The 19,558-nt window shown below is 33.1% G+C and overlaps 2 protein-coding genes across 7 annotated transcripts in view; both read right to left on the minus strand.

The window, feature by feature from the left end:
- Positions 1–19,558, minus strand: part of LOC142351863 (striatin-interacting protein 1 homolog) — a 454,798-nt gene that overhangs the window by 239,997 nt on the left and 195,243 nt on the right. The gene's annotated exons all lie outside the window — the stretch shown is intronic.
- On the minus strand, positions 1,197–19,195 carry LOC142351778 (uncharacterized). Of its 2 annotated transcripts, none has more exons than XM_075403942.1 (2): positions 19,117–19,195; positions 1,197–2,842 (listed from the first exon to the last, which is right to left on the minus strand). In XM_075403942.1, the coding sequence occupies exons 1-2, from the start codon at positions 19,137–19,139 to the stop codon at positions 1,300–1,302; spliced, it is 1,566 nt and encodes a 521-aa protein (XP_075260057.1). In that variant the 5' UTR covers positions 19,140–19,195; the 3' UTR covers positions 1,197–1,299. The 2 variants fall into 2 exon arrangements, with proteins under 2 accessions (XP_075260057.1, XP_075260056.1); XM_075403941.1 differs by lacking the exon at positions 19,117–19,195 and adding an exon at positions 14,353–14,450 and having other exon boundaries at positions 1,197–2,960.

The following is a 19,558-nucleotide window of genomic DNA, read 5'->3' on the forward strand; positions in this document are numbered from 1 at the left end:
GACCTTCTATAAGGAAGACTCTTTAATTTAAAGATGAAGAAAAAATGACGATTTACAGTTCGTGCGGGTAACATCTTATAATTATAGTGCATTGAACAGTGTCATATCGCAAAATTTTTTGTTCGCAAAACTTTGGCTTCTTAATGTATTTCAATTTTTTGTGGGCTCGTGGCCTAGTCTCCTCATTATTAACAGGCCCAATTGGCTTCCTGTGGTGTTGAAACTTAATCCATCGCTTTTTGTAATAATCCTAAGTCTCTTATGGCTTTTGAAAATATTTGTTTTCAAAAAAATTTGGGTTTTTGATACTCGCCTTTTAATAGTTTTTCGGTCACTTTGTAGCTCAGTCTCTGTAAGCACATGTTATAACTTGTTTCCAGTGAGCTATAAATTAATCGTTAACGGTTTCAGCTTCAACCATTTTTCTAGGCTTTGTTGCTACTGTTACTGCGAAATTTCATTCGATTTTATATTTGTAAATTTCAAAAGGACTTTTGGTTTATTTTAAATTATAACAGTAATCGTTCATCCAATTGGCTTTGGGATTTTGCGCAAATCAAACATTGGATAACGACAAGTCTCAGTTGCTTCCTATGGAGATATAAATGAACATTTTAATGATTTCAGTGGATATCTGATAACATTAAAAACTGTGAAGTTAATTGTTTTCAGTGTTTTTGAGCTTCGCACCTATCTGCTCTTTTTGTCGACCTGTTAACCAGTCGTATTGGGGACAGTATTTTTCTCGTATTTTTTTCTTATGAAGTATAGGTTTAATTGTTTTGTTTTGGTCTTTATCTGATGCGAGTTTGATTTTGTTATGATTTTTCTGTTATATACATCGAGTTTTGGTCGTAAATTATGTTTGTTGTTTGGTTTTTTATTTTTGTCATTTCTTGTAGTCCTATTATCAACAACTTTCATCGGCCTCTGGCGTGGCATTATCGTACTTCATTGGTTGTTTATAGAACGATGTGTACGTTTTTGAAAGTTTTCTATCTCTTCATCATTTGGTAGCCAATCAAGTCAAGAATATGGATGAGCGGGGTCGGAACATTATGTGCGTACACACATTACCGAGCCTCCTTGTTTATTGATGTGAACAAACGCTGTAGGCAAGTTATTTGCTGAGAATTCACTGCTAAACTGTACAGTAATTCCACAGTAAGAGTTGCAGAATTGATTACAGACAAAAATAAAAAAACAATTAATTGAATTTTTCTGTTTAGCGTGCAATACCATATGGAGCAAAATTCATTAGTTATATTGTAAGGACCACTTTCGAAAATCGAGAGGTGTTCATGGTTTTACCATAAAGAGATATGTATCAATGTTTCCTGATTCACTTCGCAAACAAGGAAGTAATGAATATTGGATTTCATTAACACGAACAGGTGTTAACAGTGACTGTTTGATCCATTCATGTTTCACAGGCTTAGTATAATGGCCATCGTGGAGATACGACGAATAAACTGATTCATCTTCCGCACACCAAACGAATAAATTAGAATCGAAGATTGACACAGAGCTAATATTCGAGACATCCGGGAAGGAAACAACGCAAAATTCCTTGATTTCTACATTGACTAAGATTACAGATAAGTCGGTTGTTATTAAAGCAATCCTCTGCCAATCATAGCTTCCCATTCTAACCGATGGAAACTCATCACACTTTACTGTAAATTGTTCATCATGCGTGAATTTGATCAACTTCGTCTCTTCGTCCCAATAACACCACTCTGGTTCCCAATGATTCCAATCACCAATTGTGTAAGGCCACAAGAAATTCTTGTAGGGAGGATAGTCAACTTTCATCAAAGAAATGGTCTCTTTAAATGGACTGAAGATATAAACCGTCTTATCAGTGGAGAGTAATAAAATTCTCAGTTTGTTTTCATCGTGGTGAACAGGGAAGCAACGAGATATGTCTGCTTTCAAAGCGACTGACTTTTTATCAGCATATGATACCAATTCATCAATGCCAATGGACATTTCTACACAAGTCAGCTTCCCATTTCCATGGATCACTTTGTATAGATAAGAATAGCTGTCGCTGCAAATAAAATATTCCTTTTCAAATACCATCGACTCCAGTTCCCCGCATAGCGACACACTGAAGCTCTGTAATTTCTCGCCCAAAAGAATTTCATCGCATGAATTAATACCAAAGTCAATTGCAGTTACTATTTCATTACCCAATTTTTTGCATTTGATCACACTTTCTTTTGTTTCTACAAACTTCTTCAACAAGTTTCCACTCGATTCCGAGAAAAGATCACGCAAGGTCTGCTGCATTTCAACTACTTCATCCACAGTTTCCGATACTTTACTTAATTCATCCGTCATCAATTTTCCATTTTCCTCTATTACCTTCAATCCCTTTTGCCTCAGTTGCTCAATTCCTGACTCGAAGTGTGTCCGTAAATCCTTTAACTGTTGTTGATGATTCTCAATTATCCTAAGGATTTGTTCTTTTTTCACACGCAAAGGCTTTTCATTCAACTCTAACTCATTTAACATTTCGAACACTTCACCTTTAAGCTCTGACGCTCGTTTTTCCAAGGGTTCAAACTCGTGTTTGCTGTGCATGCCAGTGCACATCAAACAGAAAGTAACATCGCAACTTCGACAGTATTCCTGCTGAATCATTTTATGCTCGCTGCAAATGAGGGGTTCCTGTCCTTTTTGATTTCTGATTGTGTGATCGCGAGCAAGGTGAATGGCAATACAGATTTGGCAAAGGAATCCTCCGCTTGATGCAGATTGACCATCGTCAACTGGGCAATTGTCACAGTGGAATAACTCGGTAGTTTCTCTGTTGCAGAGATTGCATTTAAACTGGCTGCTCATTTTAGGATCGACAAGGACGCTCGCTAAGGTGCGATTGCACAATGTTCCTAACACGCTCATCCACAATATTGTCTCGATTGTATACCAATTGAAGCAAGGATAGACTGCCTCTAAAAATTTATTATCTTAAAAAGGACAGATTCTTAAAAAGGACAGACATTTATAAAGGCAGTGAGATCATTTTTACTCCACTAAAGAACACTCGAACAAACGAAACGACAGAAATGCGATCAACTCTAATGTTAAATCTGAAGGCGAAAAAGGAAATTTGTAAAATCAACGACTATTTTTGCCAAAAAGACAAAATAAGGGCCCAGAAAAAATTAGAAGTCAGAAGTCATAAGTCAGCTGTAATGTCTAAGGTTTATCAATATTACGTATTTATTATGCGTCATATCAATTATTCTGCAAATAAGTGGAGATATTGAAACAAACCCTGGCCCAGCTGAAATAGAAAAATTGACAACAATAGACCAGTACTACAAAGAAAAGAACAGAACAGACGATAACCTCAAGTTCTTGTACACGAATTGTAGAAGCCTAAATAATAAAAACGAGAAATTATCAAATTTTTTGACAACTCTCGACCAGTTGTCTTTCCCAGCTGTTACCGAAACATGGATTAAAGAGAACAATACTATTCCAGATTCTTTTTTGAGCAGTAGTCATCACTTTATTCATCAGCCGAGATCATCATCGACTGAACTGGAAAGAGGGGGAGGTGTAGGCATATGGATACCCAAGAAGTTTTCAATCAAAATAAGAAATGACTTGAACACCATCAACCGGAGTTTTTTGAATCACTATGGCCAGAAGTAACTGAGCCTCTGAAAAAAAACTGCTCGTAAATGTGGCGTAATGTTCAAACGTAAACCTTTCAAAATTCTTCCTTGATGAAATGACATCAGAAATTTTAAATGTTTACTCTAGCACTGACAATCTAATCCTCTTTGGAGATTACAACATAAATATACCTAAAGAAACTGGGAAACAATTACTAAACAACTTCATTGCAGATAACGGGCTTCAGTATGTAAACACAAAAAAAAGCAACATGGACAAATGGAGAAAAATTTTCTTTAATCGACCACTGCTTTATTTCTAAAAATCAAATCTTCGAAACAGATATAATAGAGTCAATACTTGAAAATGATCATTTCACTTTTGTATATCAATCATCATTGAAATTAGAATGGAAGCAGCAAAAAACTGAATATTTAATGCGAGATAAAAAGAGATACACAAGAAGTAAGTTTAACCGTGATATTGCTTTGCAAGACTGGTCACTAACGTACAAAATCATTGGAGCAAATGAAATTTTTCATAAATTTATTGAAATTTTCCAAAATGTATTAAATAGTCACGCACCTTTGAAAAATATAGAAGTGAAAACAAAAAAAGAGCACAAAAAATGGCTATCAAAAGAACTGCGTAGTCTCATTAATGAAAAGCATCGTGTATTCAATGAATGGAAAAAAGATCCTAATCAAGAGCTCTTTAAGAGTTACAAAGTACTTAGAAACAATGTTAATAGAAAATTGCGTAAAACATCGGACGATTATACAAAACAATTTTTCGAGAATCTCCCAACTTCAAAAGAACAATGCAAATTTATCAAGAACAAAATTAACTCAAATAAACAGATTGAAAAAATTGAAAAGCTGAAAGAGAGCCACAACGTAATATCAGATGAAAAAAACATTACTAACGAATTGAATAATTGTTTTGCCCGTCTTGGACTGTACAAGGGCAAAATAATTGCTCCTAAGTTGCCTTCTTTTTTAGTTTTAAGGGAATTGAATTCAATTTCAGGCCGGTAGCCAGAAGAGAACTATACAAAGTTATTGACAAACTACCAACACAAAAATCAGCTGGACCAAGGTATATACCATCTTGGGCATTGAAAGATTGTAAGTTGTCCATTGGAACCCATTTACAGTTTGCTATTAATGAGTGTATAAACGCAAACACATTATCTGAAATTTTAAAAGAAGCCTATGTCAATCCTATCTATAAGAAAGGAGACAGGCATAACCCTGAAAACTATCGACCAATTTCGGTCACTCCAAAGTTAGCAAAAATTTGTGAAAGACTTCTCTTGGAGCAAATGTCGGAAAACTTAGATGTGAATAAAATAATTAACAAAAATCAATTTGGTTTCCAAAAACAAAAGTCGTGTTTTAATACAATAATTGCACTGACAGAGAATATAAATCATTATGTATGAAGAAAAAGATAGTCTTAACAATTTTTTTGGATTTAGCGAAAGCTTTTAACTCAATATCCTTGAAAATTTTTATTCAAAAAATTGAAAAATATGGTTTTGGAGAAAACGCAAGAGTCTGATTGAATTCGTTACTGATTAACAGGAAACAGTGTGTTAGAAACGGAATAGTTGAATCCGACTGGACAATTATAAATCATGGTGTTCCACAAGGTACTGTACTAGGACCACTAGTATTCATACTTTATGTAAATGACTTCGGTGAGGAAATAGGGAAAAGTTCGAATGTTTTACAATTTGCAGATGACACAGCAATTTTATGTCATGAAAAAATGAGCAGTGTTTAGAAGCAAAGGATAAAACAATATTGATGGAAACTGAACAATATATGAAATAAAACAAGTTAACTCTAAATGAAGGGAAAACAGAAATAATGGTTTTCAAAAATGAAAAGTTACCAACTGTCAGTTGCGTTGAACTTAATAGTCATTCATTGAAACCAACAGATGAATGCAGATACTTAGGTGTTATTCTTGACAAAGAGTTGACATACCAAAAACAATTTAATAATGTGATCAGTAAAATGGCTTTAGCTATCAGATCAATTTATTTGGTACGCAATTAAATACCTTTAACGGCTCGAATAAATCTCTTTAGATCACTTGTTTTATCGCATTTAGAATTTAAAGCAATATTTTTTTAAAGTTTGCCGTCCTACTCAATTGACAGAATAAACAAACAAATAGGATGGGGCATAAAAGTTTGCTTTTTTTGAACAAAATATGACAGTGCTCATAAACTACTTCTTGAAAATAAACTACTTCCCGCAGAACTTCAAATAGCAAAAACTTCATTAAATAGACTTTTCGATATTGTCCAATAAACAAACATACAAGACGAAAAAAATCAGAATAATCGGAGACGTTGAAATTAAAGTTAATAATCTTACATATGATTTTTCTAGCACAACAAAATGTAAGTCAAAATAGAGTCAAAATTCAATTATAAGAAACTTTGTTCGGAAATGGAATAAACTTCCAAGAGCTCTAAGAAAGGAAAAATGACAGATGCAAAAAAGACACGAACGAGTTCCAATGTACAAAAAAATTGAAGGCTTTAAAAGTTTATTTTTATAAAATAATTCACGAGAACTAGAAACTGAACCTTAGTTTTTTATTATGATTAATATGTTTAGTTATTCAACGGAAAGATGTAGTATGTTTGATTGATAATATTACAACATGTAACTTTAAACCTTGGGGTTATTCGAATTTACATGTTTGAGATTTTGAAAATTGAACTCGGCATTCCCTTAAAAATCTAAATTGAGAATGCAAGCTCAGATCAAATCCACATTAAGGTAAATAAAGTTCGCCCGTGGAATCAAAAAGTTGCTCTAGCAAATTGGACAAAAAATCAAGTAAACAAGCATATGCAGAAATAAAAACCGAAACGATCCTTAAGTAGACTTCAAGAATCTTGAAAATTTTGGATGCTAACCAAATAAACCCTAACAAAAATTTTCAGAAAACTAAAACCGCGGAGATAATTTGAAAAAATAGGAACAATTAGATGTCAAAAAAACAATCAGAAGTTTCAATTATTCCTTTAGAGGAAATCAATTGGACTTGTCAGAATTCAAATAATTAACCTGTTTAATTGTAAATAACCACATTTACCATAAAAATCGTAATATAAAAAATAAATAAGACAAAACACAAAAATTCTCATTATTAAAGAAACAAAATGGCGTCATGTATATCAATAGATGATTAGCAACGAAGTGAAAAGGAAATATAGATTAAGACGTGCTCATTTTGGACTGATGGACTTTAAGTAAATGATATTCACGGGCAAAGCAACAGAAATAACAAAAACCCTAAAGTTCACTTAAATTCTTCGAAAAAACGTTTCGCTTTCAACTCAACCATTTAAATACTTCATACTTCACCAATGCTACAACTGCAATAAAGGAGATTTTTCATTACTGGACTGTAAAAAACCTACAGAAAATAATATGAAAAGCCAAAGCTCAAAAATCCAGGAATTATTCCTAAAACAAACAGTTTCAAAGTAATCACTACCAATACCCAGTATAGAGAGACATTATGTATTGGGAATCAGTAACAATACTACCAGAAACGAAAAATGCACACATTTTTTTCAATGAAACCTATTTTGTCAAATTCAACAACATCATTAGTTGCCGGAGAAAACCAACTAACAGCATATTTTTATCAGGAAAAAATGCAGCGCATTTATTATACTTTGACAAGAAGTAACGGCCATTTGACAAAATCGATGTCAAATGGCCACAAAGGTACAAAAAATGGTTCCAAGATATCGCTACAGAATGAAAGCCTTAAATGAGAGCCTTAAATATTGAAAGTGCTGACAATTGTGCAAACTCAAAATTCACTTAAATTCTTCGCAAAAACTAGCCTTCAACTCAACCGTTTAAATACTTCACCAATGCTTCTACTGCAATAAAGGAGATTTGTCATTACTGGGACTGTAACAAACCTGAAGAAAACAATATCAAAAACCGAAGCTCAAACATCTAGGAATTATTCCTAGAACAAACAGTTTTAAACTAATCAATTCCAATACCCAGAATAGAGAGACATTATGTATGTAGCCTTTCTATGCCTCATTGGAACATCAAAAAGACCTCTGAGTGTTGAGATTTAGTAACAAGACCATATAAGTACAAAACATTAACAAAGTTTTCAAAACAACAAAACAAATGGAAGTGCGAACATTCAATCAAATCTCATGCAATTTCCGATTTTGTAAGAAAAAGTTATCAAGTAAAAAACAAATTTTCCAAACAACAAAAACGTGAACCAGCACTCAAAATGGATCCCGACTTCCACTCTAAGTTACAACTGAAAAACCTCTCAAGTAACCACTTCATCAATATTCAGCAAACCTGACTCATGACTTTAATTAGACTGTACGAGCTCAATTAAGACGCATAAAGGAGCGGAGAAGCAAAAAAAGACATCTGAACTCTCTTCAATTATAATGCAAACCTAAATAGAGGTCCACACAAGCTCGATAATCATACAGTCGTGAGTGAGGTAAGTCGAATTTTGCTTGGGCCCTTACCAAAAGTATTTTCAAGCAAGTAATTTATGATCTGCATTACATGATCCAAATATGCGAACAGCAAAAAAAGCAAAAAAACTGAGTAAAATTCTAATTTTTAAGTTTTAAGTAAAGGGTTTGAAAAAGTACAACTTCAGAAAATTTCAATTAATAACCTTAATATCCAAAAACACGCATCCACGGTTGAGTAAGACACAGCCAAGACCTCAGGTTAGTGAGAAAAAATTACAAGTCAAAAAAAATTATTGAGGCGGGATTTTTTTCATAATCTGCTATTATTTTTAAAAGCCATTTTACCAAATTTTAAAATCATTCGCCAATAATCTAAAAAATTTGGAAGTTTAAATTATGCTTTCAAGGAAAAAAATTGGCCTCGAAAGCAGTCAGAATATTTCGTAATGGTCGAAGGTAAACACCAAAACTCAACCAAGCAGATGAAAAACTCAATAGGAACCAAACATTCCAACCTTCTGAAAAGTGGCCTGATGCCAAGTTTTATATCTACGGCGAGCTATCAATTAAAGAAAAATTTAGATTACGATATGCCTCGTTTTTGACTCACTACAAATGCCTTGTTTTTTGAAAACTATAAAATCTAGTTAGGGATTATTTCATTTCATTTCACTAGTGACATCAATGAGACTTTTCGTACCACAGACTGTGACAAAACTAGAGAAGAAAAACATTTATATTAGTAAAATAAAATCACATATTTACTAAATTTTCACCAAAACAGTTTTGATTTAATACCATAAACTATAAACTGTAAATATTTTACGCTCAATCAAAACTTCGTAGGAACTTGAGTGAGACTTTTCAGTTTTGGGACTCAGTAACAATACTACAAGGAACAAAACGCACACATTTTTTTTCAATGAAATCTATTTTATCGAATTCAACAACATCATTAGTTGCCGGAAAAAACCAATTAACAGCATATTTTTATCAGAAAACAAATGCAGCGCATTTATTATACTTTGTCAGAAAGTAACGGCCATTTGACAAAATCGATGTCAAATGGCCACAAAGGTACAAAAAATGGTTCCAAGAACCGAAAAGAAAGCTCCAACTCTAAACATGTTTTATTCTATCAGCAAATACAATGAGACCAAAAATAGCCTCGATATCGCTTCAGGTTAAACGAAAGCCTTAAATATTGAAAATGTTGACAATTGTGCAAACTCAAAATTCACTTAAATTCTTCGAAAAAACTTAGCCTTCAACTCAACCTTTTAAATGCTCACCAATGCTTCTACTGCAATAAAGGAGATTTGTCATTACTGGGACTGTAACAAACCTACAGAATATAATATCAAAAGCCAAAGCTCAAACATCTAGGAATTATTCCTAGAACAAAAATTCTAAAGTAATCACTACCAATACCCAGAAGAGAAAGACATTATGTATGTATCCTTTCTATACCTCATTGGAACATCAAAAAGGCCTCTCAGTGTTAAGATTTAGTAACAATATCATATAAGAGAAAAAACATTGACAAAGTTTTCAAAAAAACAAAACAAATGGACGTGCAAATATTCAACAAAATCTCATGCAATTTCCGATTTTGTAGGAAAAATTTATCAAGTAAAAAACTAATTATCCAAACAACAAAAACGTGAACCAGCACTCAAGATGGATCGCGATTTCCACTCTAAAAAAACTGAAAAACCTCAAGTAACCACTTCCTCAATATTCAGCGAACCTGACTCTGATTCTAATTAGACTGTTCGAGCTCAATTAAGACGTATAAAGGAGCGGAGAAGCAAAGACATCTGAACTCTCTTCAATTATAATACAAACCTAAATAGATGTCACACAAGCTCGATAATCATAAAGTCATGAGTGAGGTAATTCGAATTTTGCTTGGGCCCCTACCAAAAGTAATTTCACGCAAGTAATTTATGAACCGCATTACATAATCCTCATATTAGAACAGCAAAAAAGCAAAAAAAGTTGAGTAAAATTCCAATTTTTAGGTTTAAAGTAAAGGTTTGAAAAAGTACAAACTCAAAAAATCTCAATTATTGACCTTAATATGAAAAAACACGAATCCACGATTGAGTATGACACAGACAAGACCTCAGGTAAGTCACAAAATATTATTTCGGCGGGATTTTTTCATAATCTGCTATTATTTTTAAAAACCTTTTTACCAAATTTTAAAATCATTCGCCAATAATCTAAAAAAAAATTTAAGTTTCAACTATGCTTTCAAGGAAAAAAAATTGGCCTCGAAAGCAATCACAATATTTTGTAATGGTCGAAGGTAAACAACAAAACTTAACCACAAGAAAACCAAACAAATGAAACACTCAATAGGAACCAAACATTCCAAACTTCTGAAAAGAGGCCTGATGCCAAGTTTCATATCTAAGGTGAGCTATCAATTAAAGAAAAATTTAGATTACGATATGCCTCTTTTTCAACTTACTACAAATGCCTTGTTTTTGTAGAAACTATAAAATCTAGTTATTGACTATTTCAATTCATTCCACTAGTGACATCAGTGAGATTTTTCATGCCTCAGACTGTGACAAATTTACAGAAGAAAAACATTTATATTAGTAAAATAAACTCAAATATTTGCTAAATTTTCACGAAAACAGTTTTGAATTAATACCATAAACTACAAACTGTAAACATTTTTACGCTCAATCAAAACTTCGTGAGAACTTGAGTGAGACTTTTCAGTATTGGGAATCCGTAAAAATACCACAAGGAAAGAAAAAACGTACATTTTTTTCTTCAATGAAACCTATTGTGTCAAATTCAACAACATCATTAGTTGCCGGAGAAAACCAATTAACAGCATATTTTTATCAGAAAAAAAAACAAATACAGCGCATTTTTTAAACTTTGCCAGAAAGTAACAATCATTTGACAAAATCAATGTTAAATGGCCACAAAAAAACAAAAAAATGTTCCAAAACTCGAAAATAAAGCACCAACTCTTAACTTGTTTTATTCTATAAGCAATTACAATGAGACCAAAATAGCCTCAATATCGCTTCAGGTTTAACAAAAGCCTTAATTATTGAAAATGTTGACAATTGTGCCGACTCAAAACTCACTTAAATTCTTGAAAAAACTTTCAGCCTTCAAATCAACCGTTTAAATACTACATACTTCACCAATGCTACTACTGCACTAAAGGAGGTTTTTCATTACTGGGACTGTAAAAAAACTACAGAAAATAATATCAAAAGCCAAAGCTCAAAAATCCAGGCATTATTCCTAAAACAAGCAGTTTCAAAGTAATCACTACCATTACACAGAATAGAGCAACATTATGTATATAGCCTTTCTATACCCCATTGGAACATCAAAAAAGCCTCTCAGAGTTGATATTTGGTAACAATATAATATAAGTACAGAACATTCACAAAGTTTTCAGAACAACAAAAATGGAAGTGCTAACATTCAATCAAATCTCATGCAATTTCCGACTTTCTGGTAAGAAAAACTAATTATCCAAACAACAAAAACAAGAACCAGCACTCAAGATGGATCGCGATTTCCACTCTAAGATAAAACTGAAAAACCTCAAGTAATCACTTCATCAATATTCAGCAAACCTGACTCATAATTTCTAATTAGACTGTATGAGCTCAATTAAAACGCATAAAGGAGCGCAGAAGCCAAAAAAAGACATCTGAACTCTTCAATTATAATGCAAACTTAAATAGAGGTCACACAAGTTCGATAATCATAAAGCCCTGAGTGAGGTAATTCGAATTTTGCTTGAGCCCTTACCAAAAGTATTTTCAAGCAAGTAATTTATGAACAGCATTACACGATCCACATATGCGAACAGCAAAAAAGCAAAAAAAAACAGTAAAATTCCAAATTTTAAGTTTGAAAAGGTTTAAGTAAATTTTTAAGTAAAGGTTTGAAAAATTACAACCTAAAAAGATATCAATTATTAACCTTAAAATAAAAAAACACGCATCCACCGTTGAGTATGACACAGCCAAGACCTCAGGTTACCTCAGACTGTGACAAAACTACAGAAGAAAAACATAATTATAATAGTAAAACAAACTCAAATATTTACTAATTAAAACCATAAACAATAAACTGTAAACATTTTACGTTCAATCAAAACTTCATGGGAACTTCAAGTCAGCATAACATTATTGAGGCAGGATTTTTTCATAATCTGCTATATTTTTGAAAACCATTTTACCAAATTTTAAAATCATTCGCCAATGATTTGACAAATTCGGAAGTTTCAATTATGCTTTCAAGGAAAAAAATTGGCCTCGAAAGCAATCAGAATATTTCGTAATGGTCGAAGGTAAACAACAAAACTTATCCAAAAGAAAACCAAACACATGAAAAACTCAATAGGAATCAAACATTCCAACCTTCTGAAAAGTGGCCTGGTGCCAAGTTTTATATCTACGATGACCTATCAGTTAAAGAAAAATTTAGATTACGATACGCCTCGTTTTTGACTCACTACAAATGCCAACAAAAACATATTTCTATTAAGAAAATAATCTCAAATATTTACTAAATTTTCACGAAAACAGTTTCAAACTGTTCAATAGCATAAACTATAAATTGTAAACATTTTATGTTCAATAAAAACTCCATGGGAATTTCATTGAGACTTTTCAGTATTGGGACTCACTAACAATAAAACAAGGAACGAAAAAACACACACATTTTTTTCAATGAAAACTTTTGTAAAATTTAACAAAATCATTAGTTGCCGGAAAAGAAACCAATTAACAGCATATTTTTATCAGAAAAAAAACAAATGCGGCGCATTTATTATAATTTGCATGGAAGTAACTGTCATTTGACAAAATCGATGTCAAATGGCCACAAAAGTACATAAAAATGTTCCAAAACTCGAAAATAAAGCTCCAACTCTAAACTTCTAATATTCCATAAGCAATTACGATGAGGCCAAAAATAGCCTCAATATCGCTTCAGGTGTAAAAAAAACCTTAAATATTGAAAATGTTGACAATTGTGCAAAAAATAAATAATAAAAAAAGTTCAGAACTGTGAATTCCAAAATCAGTGTGGAAAGTGAAATGTTCACAAAAACTAAGACTGTGAACCTCGATAACATCTCGAAAGTCAAACGTTCGGAAAAATTTTTCAATTTCGCACTACACTTGGCGGGCTTTCTAGGGATACCACTTACAAAAACTAAATCAGTTGAGTGTATAGTTCCTTCTTCCCACAAGTGGGGTAGGAACAGAAACAAAAAACAAAAGTCCAAAGCCCATCTGTTCAAAATTAAATTAGAAAATATTATAAGGCATGATTAAAACCGTCATGCTCAAACGTTTCTTCAGTGTTTTTTTGTTCTTAATAGGGTATAAGGTGACATATAAGAAAGCCAAAGTTAAAAGATCCGACTAAATTGCAGTAAAAAATTTGCAGCCAACTAAATTGCCTTCTGAAATGAGACTACCAAATTCTCAACCAATCACAACCGGGTATTTGAGAACCGAAATTGAAAGCTTAAAAACTGAAAAACTGAAGAAAAAAATTAAGCAATAATTATCTTGAAACTATCGCTGATCATGGCCATGCTTCAGCGGCCTATGGGACTTGATATAAAACTATCACAACCGAACATGAGACCAATAAACCCATTTAAATACTTTTCTTGGTAATCAAATAACAATTTAGTGTTACTAAAGGCAATTTTTCGCCTTCGGCTCTTTTTAAATTAAGTCACGTTTCATCGTTTTCTGACGTCGGCTCCTCATAACGTCGGCTCGCTTGCACGTAACCAGTTTATGAAGACTCGCCAATTATAAACGAAAAACCCTACTTTAAAAGTCAAATCTCACGTGACTAATTAGGAACGGAATTGAAAGATCGATAACTGCTCGAGGGAACTCACTTATATGTTTAGAAATCAAACCGCAAAAATAAATCAAAGCTGGAGACTGCTGTGCCACAAGAAAATTGCTCAAAATGAAGATGAACTAACGTACTTGAAACTTTAAGGATAAATTTTCAAGCAATAAAAAATGTCTAATTTACATCAAACTTATGCTGCAAAAAATAATGCTGAAACAAGAAAGAAACGCTTATTAGGCTATTTATAAAGGGAACAGAAATTGTGCTTTAATGAATGAATATTGGCGTTAAAAGACACCTTATAAAGAAGATCTATTAAGAGGAAGATCGCTCACCAGGCTCGCAATTTCCACTGCTCAAGTTACTGCTAATTATTAGAGGCAAAAGTTCTGCGTTCTCAATGGAATAATGGACAAATTATAGGCATTTACTCTAACGGTTAAACGCAACGAGGCTGCGATGTTTCAACAAGAAAACGCACTTTAATTCTAGAACAATAAGTAACACATGGCCAAATAACTGCATACGACTTGAACAACAATCGCAGAGATCAAGGGCATGTTATGCAAAGATCATAAAATGACAATCAACAAATGAAATGTGAGTTTCAGCAAAGTTTAGCGTATTTACACGCTTTCAGATACAAAAAACAGTTTACGCATTATTTCGTATGTTTCGAAACCTCTCACGTGGGTACAATAAGGTTTGGTCAGGTTAGGATATCCACTCAATTGGTCAGGTTAGGATATCCAAACGACGCCAAAAACAAAAGATGCTACAAAAGGATAGATAAGCGCCGCTTTCTCAATTTCCATGCAGATATTTATAGAAATCTGGGAAAAGCCGCGCAGGTTTGTTTCATAATCCTGAACAAAGTTTGCTTAAATCTGATTGGCTGGCAACTGACCAATGAGAAAACACTCTGTAAAATATAATTTATGCATGCAAAGTCCCAGCGCCTGAATTTTGTAAATAACATCAGGTATTTTGAAGCACACCGTTAGATGTGCCTAAAATTTTTTGCCATTCAACATTGCAGATTTTGAAAACTAGTTTATGGCTGCAATGAGAAATTTGTGTCAGTGCTCAACAAATTTTGGATATTCATTTCACTCAAGTTACTGTAATTATATCGGAATTTTCAAGATGAACTCCTCTCGGGAGCCCAAATTTGATTGGCAATCTATGAAATGATTAAACAAGAATTTCTTCAAGAAACAGATAATATCATAGCGTCTGTAATGCATCAAAAAAGGATCTTTTCCAGTTGTGCCCCCCAGTACATTATGCATTACCCACTTACATAGCACATGTCACATAGTATATCGCTATGTAAAAAAATGGAACGTTCGTCTGGGGGGTGCAAAGAATATGCCCCCACTAAGCTGGGGTACAAACGGCAAAAAAGCAAAATTCCAAGAAGACTTGAGAGCATTTCCTGGATAAGAAACGACTGATTGAAAAAAAATTGACTTTGTTTGGCAACAAGCCGTTTATATCATGCAGTATCAAACTATTAATTAATGTTTTAATGAAAAATAGCACCAGCGTTAAAATCAAGCAAACGGTGCCATCAACACAAACATCTCGATCGTACTGGCATTTCTTAAAAACGAAAAATCTGAGGCTGAAATTTGTCGCTTAGTTAGGGGAGTAAGGCATGGACTTTAAAAATCATGTAACGGGACTAAGAATATTATAAAATTCTGGTAACCAAAGCGTGAGTATGAAAGAGCAAAGTAGACAAATATAAAAATTATTTTGTCTCTCATTGGGTACATTAATTAACTAATGCCTTTCAATTGGAATAGCTAAAATTAAGATATCCGTTTTGTACAAATTCTCTCGTCAAACCGTTGGCTTGTCCTGTCATTAATAGTCTGTATCCTAACCTTGTGAGGTAGCAAATATTTGACGTTAAACAGCCAAAAATTGCGTCTTTCGCAGTTATAGATAATTCTTTTCCCTATTTTGAGTCTTGGGATAGCTCATATGGGGGGATAGCTCATATAGCGGAAATAGATTGAGCAGCAGTCTCACTGTAATTGGGGGAGATGGGGTTGTGTAGGAAATTTTATTACACTTTCATTGATGAAACTGACTATTTGACTATTTTTCATTGTAGAATAGGTCTTGCATTTTCCTGGTCTTCTATATTAGACGCGGTCACTTCATAGTTGCAAACTAACCCTGTTCCCAGGGATTCTGAGGTGATTTCATTCCAGAATCAAGATAGGTGAAAAATTTCAGGCTTTTTAAATACAATAGTTATGAAACAGGGTTTGTTTTTATGTCAGTCACAGTCGGAATTCTTTGAGGTCTTTTTTCTTATTTTGAGCACAAATTAGGCTATTGGTTGGGTTGTCGATCAAAGAACGTTTAAAACTAGATACGTTATCTTAGGAAGATAGAATATTCGATAAAGATAAAAAAAAGAGTTCAATGAAATGAGCAACAGCGTTAAAATATACAAAGCAGGGACGCATTTCAATGATTTCTTGTAAGGCAAAAGCACCAATTCTAGTATCGATTTTTGTTAATTGATCAATAAACAAAAACCGGAAAGGAATTTTTGTTCCGACCCACACTTTAGTGAGGAGGGAGGAACTATATACTCAAATGGGTTTTTTTTGTTCAGTCAATTTTGGCCGATCGATATAATCATCGTGGAGAGTTGAGACTGGTATCATTAGAGAGCCAGTCCAGCGTAGAATGAGGAATCAAAAAGATTTTTTCATTTTTCGCTTTTTATAGGGAGTTATCGAGGTTTAAAGTTTTGTGAATAATTGCTGTTTTTATTCATATTTTTGACCAAATTTTTGTCAATTTTACATAAAAAAATGTAAAAATTGTTAACTGTACTGCTTTTTATTTGCTTTTTATTTCATCTCTAAACATAACAGAGGGTTGCTGACTTTGATCCAGAGGGTTGCTAGTTGTAATCGCGCTGGCTTTATGAGTCTTCTGGATCATAATTTTGCAAGTTTTGCAAAATTAAACTCGATAATTACAAAAAAAAGCATTATTTATTTTTTGACAAACTGAAAAATTTGATTAAAAATTGATCTATTTCGCAATCATTTGAACAATTGAATGTTTTGTTAGACACACATCGATATCTAGGCTGATCTTGATCTCACCGTGGATCCTTACGATAAAAAAATTTTTAGATTAAAATGGGGCGCGACCTTTTTTTTTCAAAGCATTTCCGCTATGTAAATGTTTTTATGTAAATTACTGACAAGAATCTCAAATCAGAGCTCAATTAATGACAGATACTGTTTGCAAAAACTATGTCCAACTAAATGATAATCTGGTTTAAGAGTTAAGCTCATGGTTTTTATGGCTTTGACCAATTGATTTCGTAAAAATTTTATAGACTTCTTGAGTTTTGCTTTCATTTGTGATACTTTTTGTAGCCCAACGACAGAGTGTCCCCAATCAAACATGCAGTTAATTTTTTAGGAGTTATCGATGAACCTAGACATTTCCTTCAGTTGTTATCTAATGTCTCTTTTGACTTTGAATATTTTTATTTTAAGAAAAGATCGGTGAATTTGTGATCTTCGCCACTATTTTATCTTATTTTTCTTAACTTCGGGCGCAGCCTCTGTAAAAACAGGCAAATACCAATTCCGTGTGAGTAATACATTATTGTTGATAACGATAGGTCTCAATTGCTTCCCCAGGAAGTATAACTCCACCTAGATAAAGATTTCAGTTTATAGCTGTTTGTTTTAATGATTTACAAATTAAAATTTTTCAAACATTTTTTTCAACTGTCCCTTTTTGCTTTCAATTTGGTCACCATGTAACTCAATCTCACTGATTATAAGCCTCCATTACGTTTGACGATTCATCAGTTTTTACTGCGCTTTGTTATACGTTGTGACTGATTTTTTTCCACCATTTATTTTCAAAAAAAAGTTTTCGAGATTTATATACTCTTCAATTTTCGGGGTCCTTTTTGTTGTAGTGTCTACAATGTCCTTTCATAGGGAAAGCTCGTTGGTGAGAAGAAGGCTCTGGCTCTTCGTGTGAGAAGAAAAGAATTATTTACAGTTCTTGCGGGTAACATCTTATAAGCATAGTGCCTTAAATAGTGTGATGTCGTAAAATTGTTTGAAGTTTTGGCTTCTTTGTGTGTTTGTTATGTATTGGTTATTTTGTGGGGTCGTGGCGTGGTCTCATTATTAACAGGCCTAATTGGCTTCCTGAGGTGCTGAAACTTAATCCATCGCTTTTTGTTGAGATCTTAAATCTCTTGTGACTTTTGGAAATAATTGTTTCCAAAACAAATTTGGGTTTTTGAGCTTTGTCATTTTATAAAATAGTTTTTTGGTCAAATTATAGTTCAGTCTTTGTAAACACAGTTCACAACTCGTTTGCAGTGAGCTATAAATTAACCCTTGTAACAGTTTTAGCTGTAAACTTTCGTTCCTTGGCTTTTTTACTACTTTTACTACGAGACTTTATAAGATGTTTGAGATTTTTATATATTTGTACATTTTAGAGGATTTTTGTTTTCTTTTAAGTTTATAACAATAATCGTAAATCCGATTGGCTTTAAAATTTTAAGCAATTGGAGATTGGATTCTGCTAGGTCTCAATTGCTTCCTATGGAGATAAAAATGAAAATTTCAGTGATTTCAGATAATATCCAAAGAGATTAATAACTGTGAAGTTAATTCTTTTCAAAAATAGAAACGTATTTTCAACTTTGCACCTCTTTGCTATGTTTTCACTTTTTTGTCGACCTGTTAACCACTCGCATTGAGAACCGGTCGAATATTTTTTCTAATGAAGTATAGGTTAAACTGTTTTGTTTAGATTTTATCTGTCGCGAGTTTGATTTTGTTATGATTTTTTTATTGTAGACATCGAGTTGTGGTCGTTAATAATGTTTGTTTTTTGATTTTTTATGGGTCCTTTTAGTAGTTCTTTTATCAAAAACTTTCAACGGCCCTCTAGCGTGGCATTATTGTATTCCATTGGTTGTTTAATGAACGATATGTATGTTTTTGATTTCTTCATCATTTGGTAGCCAATTAAGTTAAGAATGTGGATGAGCGCGGTCGGAACATTATGTGTGTACGCACATTACCGAGCCTCCTTGTTGCATTTAAGGTTTAATTGCAACTTCCCTAGCACAATCCTCCACTCAAGCGAGTGTATGATGTTTTTGCCAGTTCATTGAGAAGTATCTTAAGGTACAGAATTAGAATTGAAAACAAATGAAAATAGCGATTTATTTTTTAATGAAGAGCAGAGTAACGCCATGAATCACAACAAGTAAAAAAGGCTTGAAAAGAATACTTAAAAGCGGTAGTTTTGATTAAAGAGACTTCACCACCAAGAGCGGAGTCTCAATTTCTCTTGACTCATTTCGCAGACCAGGAAGCAATGAAAAATGGTCTCCACCGACAGAAACAGAGGTTGTTAATGTCTGTCTGTTACAAACATGTTTCACTGGGGCAGTATATTTGTCATTTGAATAAAATGATGTCCAAATCAATTCGTCTTCACCGCACCAAATGAATA

This window comes from Convolutriloba macropyga, chromosome 13 (genome assembly GCF_964194025.1).
Source record: "Convolutriloba macropyga chromosome 13, txConMacr16.3, whole genome shotgun sequence".
Classification (NCBI taxonomy): Eukaryota; Metazoa; Xenacoelomorpha; order Acoela; family Convolutidae; genus Convolutriloba; species Convolutriloba macropyga.

What these genes read in the sequence shown, in the direction of transcription:
- LOC142351778 (XM_075403941.1), bottom strand. Translation starts at nt 2,910, where the DNA reads ATGAGCGTGTTAGGAACATTGTGCAATCGCACCTTAGCGAGCGTCCTT.